Below are 16,056 nucleotides of genomic sequence, written 5' to 3' on the forward strand. Positions count from 1 at the left end.
GAAAAATTGGTTTATTAAATAGTGAGTGTGTGTGTAGAAAATATTCTACATTATACATTCCTCGTTCACGGGTTGTCAAGGAGGTTAGTATTAATAGGTTGTCAATTAGGCTCATGGTATTCTCCTCTGTCATAGTCGACTTCAGGATCTTTAGTCCCGTAGTGAGGGTCCGGACAACAGCAGAAGGCCGAAATACGGTTTGAACCTTGGACAAGGGTCCAGGCGACCACCCAGGATCAAATCTATAGTCTTAGAGCGTGAGGATCTGGGGACAACGAGATTGAGTTAAAAACTGCAGTATAGACGCTCCATAAAAGGGTTCTGTCAGGATTAAGACTCTTGATAGAAACCTCTGCGTAGACGCCCTTCAGGAAAAATTTCTCTGAAATAACTGTAAAAAAATTTTAATAAGTACGAATAATAGTTCATAAAGTTTTTTGTTTTCTTAAAAAGTCCGAAAAAGTCTTATTAAATCAGAAAAACTCTTTATTCGACTGAGAAAGTCAGGTTTTTACCAAGATTTCGGACTCTGCCAGAAAAGTTATTTAGAGTTATTAAAACTTCTTGTAGGAATCCTTGTGGAAATAATTCTCTGAAAAATCTCTTAAAAAGTCAAATTTCCCCTGCAAGTTGGGACTTTCCGAAAGGGTTATTAAAGATTTGATAAGACTTATTCAGTTTTCCAGTAAAAAGAAGAGAAAGTTTCGTTTCAAAAAATTTACTGGTCAGAATTGGAGAAAATTGAAAATTAAACTATTGAAAGAATTAATGGATGTTTTGTAAAGAATTTTTTTTTCGAATAATATTTTCATCACAAAAATATTTCAATAAACATATAATCGCTCATAGTTGAGCATGTCAAAACATCAACAGCAAATAAAGTGCATTTGCTGGTAAAGACAGATACTACTCAAAGAGTAAATCAAATCTATATTTAATTTGGACTATAACATATATAACTTAACTTTCTAGGTAGGAAAGAATTTTCTAACCATACGCCATCTATGAAAAACTGAAAATACTTCTTTTTTCAGTCAACTTTTTTCAGCAAGCTTTTTTCATTTATTTATAAATGATGTCATTTTTCAAAAAATTTTCTGAAAAAAAATTAGTATCGGCATTATTTAAAAAGCTAGAAGTTACGAAAATTTGAAAAACATAAAAAAAAATTACTTTTTATAAACAAATGCGCATAACAATAGATTAGCAATAATTAAAATTTTTGATAATAACTCTTTTAGAAGATCATTTAATCTTTTATATATTAACTAGAATGTTTATTTTTTTATGTTTATCGAAATATTTTTGTGATGAAAATATTATTCGAAAAAAAAAATTCTTTACAAAACATCCATTAATTCTTTCAATAGTTTAATTTTCAATTTTCTCCAATTCTGACCAGTAAATTTTTTGAAACGAAACTTTTCTTTTTACTGGAAAACTGAATAAGTCTTATCAAATCTTTAATAACCCTTTCGGAAAGTCCCAACTTGCAGGGGAAATTGGACTTTTTAAGAGATTTTTCAGAGAATTATTTCCACAAGGATTCCTACAAGAAGTTTTAATAACTCTGAATAACTCTTCTGGCAGAGTCCGAAATCTTGGTAAAAACCTGACTTTCTAAGTCGAATAAAGAGTTTTTCTGATTTAATAAGACTTTCGGACTTTTTAAGAAAACAAAAAACTTTATGAACTATTATTCGTACTTATTAAAATTTTTTTTCAGTTATTTCAGAGAAATTTTTCCACAAGGACGCCCAAGTCTGGAGGGTAATCGGGATTTAGTTAGATATAAGTTTTGATATTGTAAAAGAGTATGTGTGAGTCAATTTTTGTAATATTGTAAAATTAGTAGAATAAACTTGAAGAATAAGTTTAATATAATTGTTATTATTTTTGTTAATCGAGTCATAATTTTCCTCAAACTTGTGATATCTCTCTTGCTTGAACCGGTTCTGGAAACCGTGATAATAATTCCAGTGGTACCTTTAAATTCAAAAAGGGGTGACCAGGTGACAGGAATGATCCGTTACAGATGTATCGTATAGTATCCATTTGCAATGAACCTCTAGCAGCAAGTTATCTTAAGAACCTGCAAGCTCATCGATAACTCCTATACTCAATTTGAAAAAAATCTGCAGGGGTCGTCTTATAAAAACTATTTTGTTCCGTAAAATGATGAATCTACTTCACCAGCGAATTTTTTCGAGTTATTCACTGAATCCTTTATTAAGCTAATTTTCAAGAAAGATAATTAATCAACAGGCCCATCCGATGATCTAGATCATCTACAAATCATCAATCGTAGCCATACCTGGAACTTCAAATTTGATAAAAATATTCACTGGGAAATTAAGATTTTTCAAAATTCGCCACGGCAAATATTGACTTATTGAACGAGTTTATCACGTTATTGCTACAAAGTATTGCCCAACCACGAGCAAGATATTGGTTAGTAAATTGCGGAGTCTTATGTATTTCCGAAAAATTTTATGTCTGTCACCGATTGACGCCCAGCTAACCAGTGGTATTCTGGTTAAAATAGAACTGTTTTAATTATATTTTTGGCTAATTCACATAAGATTAGCACACCATGCTAGTAACGGTGGTGATGGTATAGAATTTAAAGGTAAAATTAGATTATAAATAGATAATGGGCTAGGGAACAAGCTTTTACTTTGTCAAAAACAAGTATCGTGGCGTTTTCCACATTATTGAAAGCTAGATGACTAAATTTTAAATGCCGTTACGTTAACTGTTATCTTATAGGTTCGGATTTTATGACTTTAAGTCAAAAGCATCCAGTGACATCACTGTACAAATTCTTGAAAGTCAGAAGAACAAAGTAGTTAATATTTCTGTCTTCAAATCGACGTCATCAGATTGTGAAAAAATATTGCCAGATGAGTTCAAAGAACTTAAAATCCCACAAAAAGAAATTTATTGAGCTTATTGAGCGTGTACACAGTGGAAAGATTTAAGGATCAGATTTATTACTATTTTTCATCATATTTAATAATTCTGATAATCAACGTTACCTGTATTGACGTTAGTATGCAAAATATCTGGTTCTTTGAAAAAATTGTAGTGTTTGACCGCTGAGTACCAATATGAAGACACATCTTGGCCTCCTACATCTCCAGATACTGGACCACCAGGTCGACAGTAAAGATTTTGTCCAACTTCTCGATCGTTTCGATAATAAAATGTATTAGTATGAGCTAAATGATTGGCCCAAGTTTGAGCATACTCACACAGCTGGAAAAAAAAAATTAATACACTCAATGCAATAGTAAATTTTGTTTAAGTATAAATATCGGAGACTATTACTATTGGGAAAACTAATAATAGTTACGTTTGTTCGAAGGTATTGATAAATACTCTAATTCAAGAAAAAGAAACTAGAAATAATTATTCAAGTTTATCATTTTCGTCTGAAATATCTGCCCAATTCAGTACAAGTTTGAATATATTTTTAATATATTTTTTAAATTATTAATTCATTTCAGTATATCGATTTGTAAACAAGTAGTTTCGAAATTATTGTCTGTTTACTCACTACTACAGGGATCCTTCTCTTCTATCTGCATTCACTTGTATTTCACGCTAACGCAGTGACCTTAGGAAACCGCAGATACTTGATAAGTGTATTTTCAATTGTAGGAAAGCGAAATCCTAATGCCGAAAAAAAAAAATGTTCTTCCAGCCACCGGAGATTGAACTCATGCCGCTTGTAATGTAGAAGCAATCTTTTTTTCTTAGATAATTTTATTTATTGTGTAACAGGGTAAATATGCCTTGAATCGATAAGTCACCGGATATCGATAATTGTTCGACGCAGCACTGGCGCGTTTCAATCTTCGGGCCTAAAAAGAGAGTGAGTGGCGGTAGTTTTAGGTTATTATAGGTGAGCCGTGCAGTCCAAACAAGGAAAAATGGTGTGACCGCCAGAGAGAGTGCTACGGAAAATCAAGAAGGACCGATCCCCGGAGTAGTGACGAGACGAAAGAAGCCAACAACAACTAATACTTCATCCTCAAGCAGTAAATTGGATCATCGTTTTATTTGTCAAGGTATCAATAATTACGCTGTGGAGAAGAAGTGGACCGCGGTTTATTCCATACTCGGCTTACTTCTCCTCTTCTGTTTTTCGTAATATTTAGTTGACAATTGTTATTATTTATACCCGAAAGTCGACCTTGAGGTGTAAAATCATTCTGAATATTCGTAGTGAGAATTTGTAATTAACCAAAATTAATCAATTTTTTATCTGAAGTTGTTTTATTAGTTGTGTTAATTTTTGTAACCAATTCATTTGGTGGAACTAACGATTACTTTTAACACTTGAGAAAAACCGACAAGTTTCTTTGCTCGAATTCTTGAAGGGGAATGGTGGCTGGTTAATAATTACCTATTTTGAAAAATTATTCTTTGGAACTATTTGATTGCCGCGGAGCGCGTATGCGGGGAGCGTTGTCTGGAAATTTTGGAATATTTTTATGTCAATAATTTACGCTATGTAAAACTCTGGAATAATGCAGAGAGGTATTATTAAATTATTTTATGGAAAGATATTAATTAATTTGATGGTAAATCCGCTGCCGGCGGGCCGGTCATCGGGAGACTCATTGCAACAAACTCATAAAAGTCACTGATTTGACTTGCCTCGTGACGCAGGAACACGAGGAAAAGTAGGGCCGCGGGGGGAGAGATCATTCTGGTGGTAGCGCTCTGTCGCGAGCACGTGGTTTATTTTGTTGAATTTTTAATAGTTGTTTTATACACATCATAAGTCTTGATTATTACTAAAAAGTAATTTGCTTAGTGCAAAAAAGCCACAGAAACCAGCGATCCAACGTATTCCCCTCGTGTGAGCTGTAATTGGGTGAGTCCCGGCATATTTTGGTTGCATTGTGTTCTCTCGGTGGTCGTACCAACGGCAACGGTGAGAGTGTTTGTTTGTCTGTGATTCGACACGTGGTCGATCACAACGTTTCAATTTATCAGTTATCTGATTTTACATAGTGTATAATTAATTACAAGACTGGAACCAATATTGATGTCTTAATAGTAACGCTCACCGTTGACGTCGGTCCAATATATATATATATATATATATATATATATATATATATATATATATATATATATATATATATATATATATATATATATATTGTAACAGGGTAAAATTACCCTAAATCGATAAGTCACCGGATATCGATAATTATTCGACATAGCACTGGCGCGTCTCGATCTTCGGGCCTAAGGGAAGAATAGGAGGGGGTAGTTTTGGGTTAAAATAGGTGAGCCGTGCAGTGGAAAGGAAAGAAGTAGTATGACCGCCAGACTGAGTGCTACGGAAATCAAGAAGGACCGATCCCCGGAGTAGTGACGAGACGAAGGAAGCCAACTACAACTAGGACTTCATCTTCAATTAGAGAGTTAGATCATCATCTTATTCGTCAAGGTATCAATTATTACTCTATAGGAAAGAAGTGGACCGCGGTTTACCCAATACCCAGTTACTTCTCCTATTTAATTATCAATTGGATCGTTTAATCGACGATTATTTCAATAAATAATAGTTAAACATTTGCTAGTTTGGATCGAGGATTTTCATGAGGGCTTATTCCCGAGAGTCACTCAATCGACCTTGCGGGAAAAATTTAACAACTAAAAAAATTATCAATTAATTAATTAACATCCAAAAAATTCGTTAAATTTATTGTTATAATTTTTATAATAATTAACTTAAGAAAAATTGATTAATTTTGTTACTTGAAAATAATCGACAAACTTTTGTTCGTGGAATTTTGATCGAGCGTCAATACATTTTTGTGTCGCAGTAAATTCCAATACCCAAGGTCAAGTAAAACTTAGCTAGCGAATGTTCTAGCAAATAAATCTGAATATTTCGACTTGTGTCGATTATTTTTATAATTGATAAAACTATTGGAAAATTATTAGAAATATTTTATTAAGAATTAATTATTGAAAATATTTTATTCTAAAACTATTTTATTTATTAATGATGAATTTAGTAATTTTTTGGATTAAGTCCGTTAAGTAATTAAACTAACATTTACTGAGAATTAATAATTATCGGCGTGGACATTAAGTCCAAGAAATCGGTTATTTGAGTTAAAAATATCACAGGAAAAATTTAGTCAGAATTAATTAATAATTTTATGTTAATAATTTTGAACGTGATTGTAAGAATTTTTTCGTGATTAATTTAATTAGCAAAAGTTAATTCAAGGCATTAAGACCTTTTGTTCTGAATCAAGTATTGTTATATTATTAAGACCATGACAATAGGTTACTCAGAAATTTTAATCTATCTAATATTTTAATACAGAATTAAAATTATCAATCGGAATTTGAAACTGAATGTTCGTTAAGACTTTTGGAATTTGATTGTTAATTTGGAATTATCGTTTTACCAATATCTGATGATTAAATAATTAAGTTTACAATATTTAACAAAATTTAAGTACAGTCAATTTTGTTAAATTAAAATTTATAAAATAAAATCATACAAATGTGGGTTATGTGTGTGAAGATTAGTGTGGGTTATGCGTGATAGAGAGTGTTAATAGTGTTAAGTTGGTCCTGGTTAGCCGTTAGTTATGCTAGACGATCTCTGTCACACTGTTGTCTTTGCACAGAGTAACTAAATAGTTCTGGTTAGCCGTTAGTTAGGCTTATATGAAATTGGTTTTGTTCTGGTTAGCCGTTAGTTAGGCTATAGTTTTAAGTGGTCCTGGTTAGCCGTTAGTTAGGCTATAGTTTATAAGTTTTAATCAATTATAGTATGAGTGTGTGAGTGATATTTAGTTAATTTTTATAAGCGCTTAAGTTGTTAATTTTTATTGTTAATAAATATTGATCAATCTTGTTAATTAATTATTTATTAATTATCAGCACCTTCCTCCACTCTCTCTACCCTGAGATAAGATTTCTCAGCTCTGGACCGGTTCCAGGAACCGTGATTAAAAATCCTGGTGGCGCCCTAATAATTATATTGTTGTTAGATTTGTTTATTTATTTATAAAATTAATTAGAGGCCAACCTGAGTAGGTAAAACTGTTACAATATATATATATATATATATATATATATAAATGTTATAATTTGAAATTATAATTTGAATTTGATATAACCTTGAGATAGCGTATTGTGGTTATTATCAATATAGCACATTAATAGAATAAGAAACTTTAATATAACCGACGCTGACGGGGCCGACAATAAATTCGGCATTTTTAATAAATACTGATTTTCATACTAGCCCGTACATGATAAAGGGTCATTGATTATATTGAATTATTAAATAATTAATGCCTGTCTGGAATAAGTCCATAAATTAGATCTTTATAAATTTGCTATCCAATAATTGGCTATCATAACATAAATTTGTCAAATTATTATATTTTATCATTAGGTTAAGTATTTGAATATTAATATATTTGTTTATTTTAATAACGACCACTGTGAGAATATATATTTGTCTCTTGAATTTTGCACGTCGTAGATTTTGGCATAATTATTTACTCTCCTTTCTCACAACCATTTTCCTTTGAGTTGTCTCAAAATCGACTCGTGAAAGGCCCTGATTGATCAAGGGTTTATTATTCTTTCCTAGTAAAAGAGTAACTGGCGTCCAACGGGGTTTCTAACCCAGCCTGTGTGTCGACGGGTGATTTATTTGTTTTCTTGGGCGACCTGGACAAGGATTTTCGGGAGTTGACCTCTCCACCGTTGGCTTTCATATCATTTTCTTGTTACAATATATATGTCGGAGATAAGAATAGCTGGGTTCTTCCCAAGGGATGGGAAAATCCTAAGCACTTTTAGTTTATAGCTAGAAAATAAAACTTAGAATTTTAAGTTTTATGATTTAATCCGCTAAGGAAATTTCAGTTAAACTTTCCTTAAGTATTTTACGACGGTAGGCTCGGGTTCGAAAGATCAGATCTGCTGGTCTAACGTAGCCACGATCAAGGGACAGCAATACCCAAGTGTATATCTTCGGAATGTACAATTGCAAAACGTAGCTTGTTCATTTTTTTCAGAATAATTACCTGAAGGAGCTACAGATTGAAAATAACCCTTATTAAAAAAAAGAATTAAAAATGATCTCACATGTTAAATGCCCATAAGAGATAGTATTAAAAAGGATTTGAAGGATTAGAAAGTATTCAAAATGATTAAAAATCAAATCATTTTGAATTCTTTCTAATTCTTTTTTTTAATGAGGGAAGTTTTGAGAATAGTCAGTTCTCTCTGAACAGTGAGCGATAACTGATTGCTGTCCTTCTGATGGTGTATTCGTTTTCTTATCAGAGTCTGTCGTCATTTTATTATTTCTAATACAGTAAAAGCTCCTTATTCGTGCTTCCTTTATTCGCGTTTTCACTATTCGCGGATTAAAAAAATGCTACCCAATTCCTATATTCGCGACTAAAAATTTCTTTATTCGCGGATCTAATAAGTACATACATAATAATAATAAAATTATTCCAACAAGTATCCAACACAATATCCTTGTCAAATGGACTAATAAAAAAGTAAAATAGATCTTATTACAACTTAACCAAAAGTATGTTGTTAAATGATATCGCCGAGGACTTTGACACAAGCCGCCTTCGCCGCGAGCGGTGTTTTTGAGAATGTAAACAAACAGAATGAAAGCAACCTTATTACTCAATAAATAAAGTATATTTTTAAATGTTGTTGTTCCGTTTATAGTAAAAGCCGCTTTGCGTGTTTTATTGTTTCGTCTTTCACACTCGTTACAAAAATTGTGATCGAGTAACACGTCTCTACTGTACTCTTCCTAGTTTATAATGTCAACTAAAAAAATTGAGAAACGTGTTTCGATACGAAAAAAATCTGTGTTACCGCTTAAAGTGAAAATAGAAATGCTTGATCGTTTGCGCCTTGGAGAGTCACTTGCATCCATATCACGCTCATTCAATGTCAACGAATCAACTGTACAATCGATAAAAAAATCCAAATATAAAATAAGGTCGTCTGTAGCTTCAACTTCACTGTCAGCGAAAATTGTTCGCGATCCAGCAATAGAAAAAATGGAAGTGGCGTTGTCATTATGGATCGAAGACCGCAACCAAAAAAGAGTGCCCCTGAGTGGTCCAATGGTCCGGGAGAAGGCAAAGCGTCTTTACGCTCATTTTAAAGAACCTAATGGTAGTATTAGTGGTGAATGTACAGATAGCGGATTTCAAGCATCGGAAGGTTGGTTCAATAAATTTAAGGTTAGACAATCATTGCATAACATCAAAATTGTTGGTGAAGCTGCATCTGCAGACACTGCTGCAGCAGGACGATATCCAGAAGAATTTACAAACCTAGTAGCTGATGGAGGATACAAACCTGAGCAAGTATTTAATGCAGACGAAACTGCACTGTTTTGGAAGAGAATGCCAAACAAAACATTCATTTCTAAAAGCGAAAAGTCTGCTCCTGGATTTAAGGCAGCAAAGGATAGAGTTACACTGCTGCTATGTTCTAATGCTTCTGGAGATTGTGTCATACAGCCACTGATGCTTTACAGATCGTTTAATCCTCGGGCTTTAAAAAATCAAAACAAAGACAACCTGCCAGTGTTTTGGCGTGCTAATAAGAAAGCGTGGGTTACAAGCGCTATTTTTTGTGACTGGTTCCGGAATTGTTTTGTTTCTGAAGTTGAATCTTATTTAAAAAAACAGAGTTTAGACTTTAAAGCGCTTCTAGTTTTGGACAATGCACCAGGTCATCCTCGCGAACTTGAAACTATGCATCCAAATATAAAAGTGACATTTGTAACGGGTAATTTTTGAGTGTTTATTCTTTTGAGGAATAAACGCTGAACAATTATGTACGATACTGCGACACAAAACGCCCCCTCGCTCGAATCTGAAGCTCGCCGGAGTCCAGGGTAAAAGGGGGGTTAAACAACAATACACGATCCGAAATAAAACCAGCAGAACTCAGTTACTTATAAATAAAACTATAAATAACTACGTCTAAATAAATAAACTCAAAATGTCAACAGGTTATGATAGAGAAACAAAATATTCATTTAATTATCAAAATCAATTCAATAGGTTAGCGAAAAAGGTTACAATAAAAAAAATACAAACTATCGTAGTACAATTTTTGGTTATCAAACCTCAACGACTAAATCTAACGACAATAATACAACAAAATGACGTCGGTCAACGCACTCGCATCAAGGCTTGATCAAAACTGGTCCGTACAAATAAACTCTCACGCATTCTCACTCTCGTGAGCGTCAAAATCGCGAGCTAATATTCCAAAAGCTGGTTACCCACTTCCCAGGAGACTAGCCGTCACCCCTGGGCCTAAATATCTACCCCGAGAGCGGATGGAGAGTGTCCTCTCCGCTCCCACCTACACGGCTTGTGATTACCTACCGGATTTTTGACAGAGGGTCAAAAATCCGGGGAAGTCAAAATCTTGTTGAGAGTTCAAGAGGTGCGTACCAGTGTTCTAGACGAACCAAGGTAATGTCTCTCCAGCTATTATTGGTAGAAGAGTATTCCCTCAATAACACTCTTTCACAAGACTCTGCTTTCCGATCGCCAATTTTCGCTTTTATCAGTTTTTCCAAAAGTCACTTACAGCGAACCAGAATAATCGTTTTTGCCCTCTACACGTTATTTACAAACTAGCAATTTAATTGGCAATTCCCTCATTCTATATCCACTCGTATCGTCAAATTCTGAGTTTTGAAAATCAAATATCAACAGATTACATACAAATTCAACATAATACGTTCTCATACTAAAATTTACTCGGGACTTAGAATAATTTCGTTTATAAATATTTTTCTTTTAAATAATAATCGTCATTTCTTTCATTCTATATCCATTCGCCGTTTTCCCATACTAAATCGGCTTGGGACTTAGAATAATTTCTTTTATAAATTTACAACAATTTGTTTTCAACATAATTAAATTAATTTCCTTTCAGTAAACTTCAACTAAAGAAATATAATCACAGTCGTCGTAAACAAAATAATACTTTTATAACTAAAATAATAATTAAACTGTCCAGATATTCTTCCTTGGTAACTAAACTATTAAACATTAATTGTTTTAAACAAAACGATATTAACTCAACAAAAAAATAGTTTTGAATATTTATAATCCAATCTAACTTAACTAAATAATATTTTCACGCATCTTTGGTAAATTATCATAATTAATAATTAGGGTAATAATACTGCACTCTTAAACAACAACTTAATAAAGAAAAACGGATTATTTACAATGTTAATTAATAATTTCTACAGAAAATACGCCCGTTGAAGTATCAGGCGAACATAAATGACGAAGAGTAGGTAGCTGCCGTTGTTCCCCTCCTTGTCCCTTCTTCCGTGCCATACTCCTCAGCTGTCCCGTACTAGCCATCGGCCCTCTCCGACTCAGTCCCTTCTTCCGCGCTCTAGACCCTTTTTCCGACATCTGGATCACACATTTTTACCTCCCAACACGACGGCTTTGCTTCAACCTATGGACCAAGGCATAATCCAGGCCTTTAAGCTCTATTACATAAGACGAACCTTCAAAATTATATTGGATAATATGGAATGCAATCCTGATATGAATGTTATGGAATGCTGGAAGAAATTTGACATAGCAAAATGCATCGTAAACATAAAAGAATCATTGGAAGAACTGAATCCATACACATTGAAGCCATGCTGGAAAAAATTGTGGCCTGCTGTGACTGCGGAAAATGACGTAGAATCTGTGCAAGCTCAAATTTTGACTGCAAACATAGCCGAAATCGCGAATGGAGTAGGACGAGATGGGTTCGAACAGATCGAATCAAGTGACATTCAGGAATTGCTTGAATCGCAAGATGAAGATTTTACTGAAACCGACTTGGAGGAAATGTTAAATTCACAGCCCATTGAAGAAGAGGCTTCAACAAGCACTGGAAACGTGACATTTAATTTGAAAAATCTTAGTGAAGGCTTAAGAATGGCAAATGAGCTTTGCGATTTCTTTATGAACATTGATCCATCTATGGAACGAAGTCTTATTTTTAAGAGGCAAGTTGCTAATGCGGCTGCTGTGTATCAGTCTGAATTGAAGGAGCTTTGAAAACTGCCAAGCAAGAAAAAATTACAAAATTCTTCAAACCATTGCCTAAGCCGTAAGATAATAAATTAAAATTTTTAAAAAACTTCAATAAAATATTTTTTTTATATATTTGTTGTTTTTTTTTGTCACCTAGGAACGTATCCCCTATAATCCCATATAAATTACCATTCCGTATTCACGGTTTCTGTATTCGCGGCATATTTATGGAACATATACCCCGCGAATAAAGAGCTTCTACTGTATTGATAAATTTGTAAATTGTTCTTAATACGAACAAGGCGAACAAATAATTCTTTTATTATTATTAATAAACCTCTAATTTGTAGCTACGACGAGACAAGCGAAACTTATTTTTTTTTATTTTTATTTTGTTTTGTTAATAAATTCACGAATTGTTGTTAAGACGAGAAGGGCGAGCGATTAAAATTTTTTTAGAGACCTGCGCAAATTTGTTGTTGAGAAGAACGGATAAACATAACTTTTGTTGTTGTTTTTCACTAAGGAAATTTTTTTTTATTTCTTTGTCTGCAAAACTATTGTCGATTTGGTTTATTGTCTGGCGTGCAAGAAAATTAATTGTTGCTTCCTTGTTTGCGATTAACTGCGGTCCCAATTCTGATTGGCTTTGTTATTTTGGCGATTTCACGAAATTATTCAACAATGAATTATTTATAAAGATTTTTTTTCGTATTGATATTATTCGTTCTTTTTGTTATTTTTTTTTTAATTGAACTTGCGATTGTTATTCGACCTCTTTAATTATTAAATAAATAAAGTGACTCGTAATCGTCCCTGCGCATTTATTTTTTTTTCTCTCTTTTTATTTTTATTTTATTTTATTTTATTTAATTATTATTCCGAACCAATTTCCTTGCTCGCTCTGTATAAACTTTTGAATCTCTTCGGCCTCGACCCGCCGCCCAACGACGATCGAACGTGAACCACCGAACCGTGGAACGGAAGTTCCTGGCGCCCAACAATCTACGAACCAGGTAAGCCAAACTTTAGGTGGACCTCTTCGGCGCTGTCGACGCCAATGCCGTGAAAAAGCCATCATAATATATATTGTGACGTGGAGCCTTGACAGACCCGCAGTCACGAGCACAGCTCTACTTAATTGATAAAATTTTTTGGTTACTTCATTTAAAATTCAGATTTATCTTTATACGCCGCGACCCAGTCGCCATCTAGAGACTGCCAGGCGAGTACGGTGAATCCCGCAGCTCGAAAGCGCGGCGCCGATAATTATTTGAAATAACTATTATTCTGTTAGCATCAGTTAGAAGTAAACTAGAATTAAGTTAGTATGAAGTATTTGGTAAGTACCCCGATAAAAGCCACTTACTAACGACGAGTCAACCTGTGACATAACGCCGGATTCCACGCCGACCAACAAACCCAGAGAACAGCAAAAAACCAATCTCTCATCAAACCTCTGCTCCACAATTTGAGAGACGTGAACACACGATATTGAAGCCAATTATTATCAATCAGTATTACGCCGGCATTTGGATAAGCTTCAGGAAGAGCCACTAGAAGGCGCGTCGATGCCATTGTCTACCATCAATTTGAGAAGTTCAAAAATGGTAACAGCGCCAGCTAACGGCCTGCAGGTCAACTCCGTAGCCAGCGAGTGGCTACGGATAAGAAGAAGAAACGGAAAAGGCGAGAGCTTCCTTCGACGTAACCGCCTGGTAGTGTTCACCTCGTGTTTATTTAATTTTTGTCGGACTTTGTAATTAATTAATTTACATACAAAAATCGCCGACCGTCAGATTCGACACGTATTAGTGCCGATTTTGAGAATAACGCCGTACCGACGTTTCTTTTGGTGAGATTTTGGTCGAGAGTTTGGTCAGGGTTAACCTGGAGAGGAGCTGCCTTCGCCGCCACCCGCTCAACACCCGCCGACGCCATCCAGACGGCACCGATCTGCAACGTAAGTGGCTTTTGTTGTTAGGGTGATAGCTCGTGGAACCGCTACTTACATTATTATTTCTTTTTATTATTATTTTTTTATTTTTATTTTTTTATTTTTTTTATTTATTCAATTATCCGGCGATTGAGGCCAGTTGTTGTTACGTTGAGTTCAACGAGGTATCTCCGGGGTACCTCCTCACCAAAAGTTCCCCGAGTGGTCGACGCCATTGGGGCTCGATCAAAAATTGTTCTTTGTAAAAATTGTCATCATTGTTAAATTTGAGTGATTGCTGCCACTACTGGCTACCGCGAGCGAGGCGCCGCCTAATTTCGAGCTTCGGTGATCCCGTCGGGGCTAAGGGTAACACAGTTACCGACTGCGGGTTACGGGCAGGTAATTCAGAGCTCCGGTAATTGTGCATCGATCCGCGATCTGATCGATCAATTATCCGACGCTCGGTTAGCATCGAATTGCCGATTCCGACCTTAACTGCCGAATGATATACCGTTTCGAGCACCGTTGGTTCTGGTGTTAGCTACATACGAATGCGCGAGATGACCGTCTCGCTGGACATTTCGCTGGCTGTCTCGCAGGAGGTCTCGCTGGACATCTCGCTAGCTGTTTCGCAGGACGTCTCGCTAGTCGTCTCGCTCTACACCGTTCAAGTATTGGGGTTTGTGACCGTTTTCCCCTCCTCGTGTCGTCTTGTGACGTCACGGGACTACCTATTATTTTAGCTAGTGTCGGTAACGAAAATTTCGGGTGGTAGTTCGCCAGGCTGATAAAGTCGGGACATTTTGTAGTGTCTCAATCCTCCCTGCCAAGCCAAGACTACCCCGTCAATTTTTGAACCGAACTAGCTTTTTTTTAAAAGAATCGGTGAATCGTCACCAGGTTTGAGGGTAATAGGATGATAGGAGTTAGTGGTGAGTAATCACTTAGGAAGGGTAGTTTGATGAGATGATAGTGAGAAAAGTTTGGTTTGGTGAGTAGTCACTTATAGTTGTATGATGATTTGGTGAGTAGTCACCTGTTAATGAGAAAGATTGGTGAGTGGTCACCTATAGTGGTATGATGGATTGGTGAGGAGTCACCTAGTAGTAGTCTGTGAGATAGTAAGGAGTTTGAGGAATTTTGAGTTGGTGAGTAGTCACCTGAGGAATGGATGTGTTGATGGACTGGTGAGTCATCACCTGTAAAGAAAAAAATTATTAATTAAAATTTTAAAATTATTTTTAGATAAAGAATTTGTTATTGGTGAATTTCTTGAGCGAATGTCGAAACTCCGGTCTAGACTTCGATCTATTGAACTAAAAAAGAAATAAATTAAAAGTTTTATAATTATTTTTTTTTTTTATTATAGTTGGTTGATTTTTTTTTTTGAATTCCCTTTTTTTTTTATTGGACTGCAGCTGTAAATAAAACAAAATAAACTGGCAAATAAAATATTAGATGATATGAATGATGTTGCGATTATACAGGGTGTCTCAGAAGTCGTGAGCCACCGGACAGGGTGTGGTAGAAAATTGGATTCTGAATAGAAAAGTCCTTTACCATTTTTCGATCAGACCCATAGAAAAATTACTATAAATTTATGAAAATAGACTAATGAGGAGCGCGATTTAGCGGCAGAACGGTAGGCGCAAGAGCGAGCGAGTGGAAGCGCGACAGGCAATGAGTGCGCGCTCGCTTGCACACGTGTGATATCATTGCTCAGTTATAGCGGGATGCCCGCATGCAATAATAATGATCAATGATACTCCTGTAAATAAAAAAATTAATATTAGAAAAATCATCCCATAGACAGCCCCATAAAATAAAAAATGTGCGATTTTTTGATAATTAAAACTCAAATTTTCGGTGTCACCGAAAAATGGCAAAAAAAAAGCCAACAGTCATATTCAATGATACCCCTGTAATTAAAAAAAAAAAAAAGAAAAGTTATAAAAGTACCCCATACACTCTGAGATACAGCCCCATAAAGCCAAAAATTTG

The 16,056-nt window shown here is 34.9% G+C and overlaps 1 protein-coding gene across 4 annotated transcripts in view; it reads right to left on the minus strand.

Annotated features, from left to right (window-relative positions):
• Positions 1-16,056, minus strand: part of LOC141536652 (uncharacterized) — a 230,481-nt gene that overhangs the window by 52,378 nt on the left and 162,047 nt on the right. For 3 of the 4 annotated variants that reach the window (XM_074257323.1, XM_074257321.1, XM_074257320.1), the window contains one exon: positions 3,039-3,258. In XM_074257323.1, coding sequence (XP_074113424.1) covers positions 3,039-3,258 — 220 coding nt within the window. Of the gene's footprint in view, positions 1-15; positions 266-3,038; positions 3,259-16,056 lie in introns of those variants that run through there. The other variant, XM_074257322.1, reaches the window with a different exon arrangement.

This window comes from Cotesia typhae, unplaced genomic scaffold (assembly GCF_013202065.1).
Source record: "Cotesia typhae breed Kobodo isofemale line unplaced genomic scaffold, CoteBio_Ctyphae scaffold_152, whole genome shotgun sequence".
NCBI classification, from domain to species: domain Eukaryota; kingdom Metazoa; phylum Arthropoda; class Insecta; order Hymenoptera; family Braconidae; genus Cotesia; species Cotesia typhae.